The following is a 1,190-nucleotide window of genomic DNA, read 5'->3' on the forward strand; positions in this document are numbered from 1 at the left end:
CTCCCTGTTAAAATCCTGGGCTTCCTGAAACCAGTGTAGCTGCCCTTCCTCTTACTGGCCTGTCCACGGTGTCCCATCCCCAGGGCCGGGTGGCTTTTCCATGTCCCCCTGCTGGGAAGCCAAGAGCCAGACCTACCATCCTGGGTCCCCACCCCAAACACCCCTCGGTGCCACTCCACACGGGCAGCTCCACCTCCTGCCCTCTCGAGACCCTTGAACCCACTCAAGCAACGTCCCCCTGAGGTCCAGGGCCCTTGTCCATGGGACAGGAGCAACAACTGCCTTCCTGGCTGGAAATCCAGGGGTGACGGTAAACAAGACGCAGGATCGCCAGCCTCCATGAAGTCCCTCACGGCTTGCCCGAGGGCCCTAAGGAAGACTGGTCACTCCCAGGACAGTGGCCGGACCACCCACCTCAGCTCGGCTGCTCGGAGCCTGGCCCTGCAAGTCGGGTCCACAGAAAGAGGGGACGGTGACCACAGATCCCCACCCCACCCTGTGGTGCCGTCTAGGTCTTTCTCCCAAGTGACCCTCACCACCGACGGCCTGTGGAAGGGCTTTTCCATCCTAACACCCCACCCATGCTGCATGGTGAGGGGCCAGTGCTGACCGGGTCCTGGCAGTCACACCTGCTGTTCTGCCAGCCTCCTAGATTAGACCATCTCATCGCTCTGTGACCCGGAACCTGGCCAAGGGGGCATGCTGACCGCAACCTCGGGGCGAGCCGGCCCTGCACTCACCTCCCCCTTGGGCACTTCGAAAAAGAGAAGCATCAGCCACCAGGCCATTCCCTGCGGCCCAGCGGGTTGGCCGGAGCAGGAGGTCCACACCTCACCCGTCCAAGGAGGGCACCCGGGCACCGCTGCATCCACCCTGGCCCCCTGGCCGTGGAGGAGTCTCTGCACCCCTCGAATGAGGAATCAGGGCCCTCACGCACCTGGGGATGCTGGTGAGGTAGGTCATGACATTCTGGAAGTCCTGGTCTGGGACGTCTCCGAAGGCCGGGTAGTCGGGAAAGGTGATGACCGGGCTGCCGTCCTGGCCCCGCCCGCCTGCGGAGAGCGCAGGGCAGCAGTCGGCACCCCTGGGGCCGCAGGGGCGGATGGCCCTAGATCCCACCGCGGGGATCTGGGGCAGAGCCCCAGCGCTCCTGCACCCCGCCCAGCGCCCCGCTCCCGGAGCCCAGCCTC

General features: G+C 65.5%; 1 protein-coding gene across 1 annotated transcript in view; it reads right to left on the reverse strand.

The window, feature by feature from the left end:
* The window catches only part of MCF2L (MCF.2 cell line derived transforming sequence-like), an 82,817-nt gene that overhangs the window by 36,333 nt on the left and 45,294 nt on the right, over positions 1–1,190 (reverse strand). The window contains exon 3 of the mRNA XM_010831541.1: positions 938–1,052. Within this exon, the coding sequence (XP_010829843.1) occupies positions 938–1,052 (115 nt within the window). The remainder of the gene's footprint in view (positions 1–937; positions 1,053–1,190) is intronic.

This window comes from Bison bison, unplaced genomic scaffold, assembly GCF_000754665.1.
Source record: "Bison bison bison isolate TAMUID 2011002044 unplaced genomic scaffold, Bison_UMD1.0 scf7180017864527, whole genome shotgun sequence".
Lineage (NCBI taxonomy): Eukaryota > Metazoa > Chordata > Mammalia > Artiodactyla > Bovidae > Bison > Bison bison.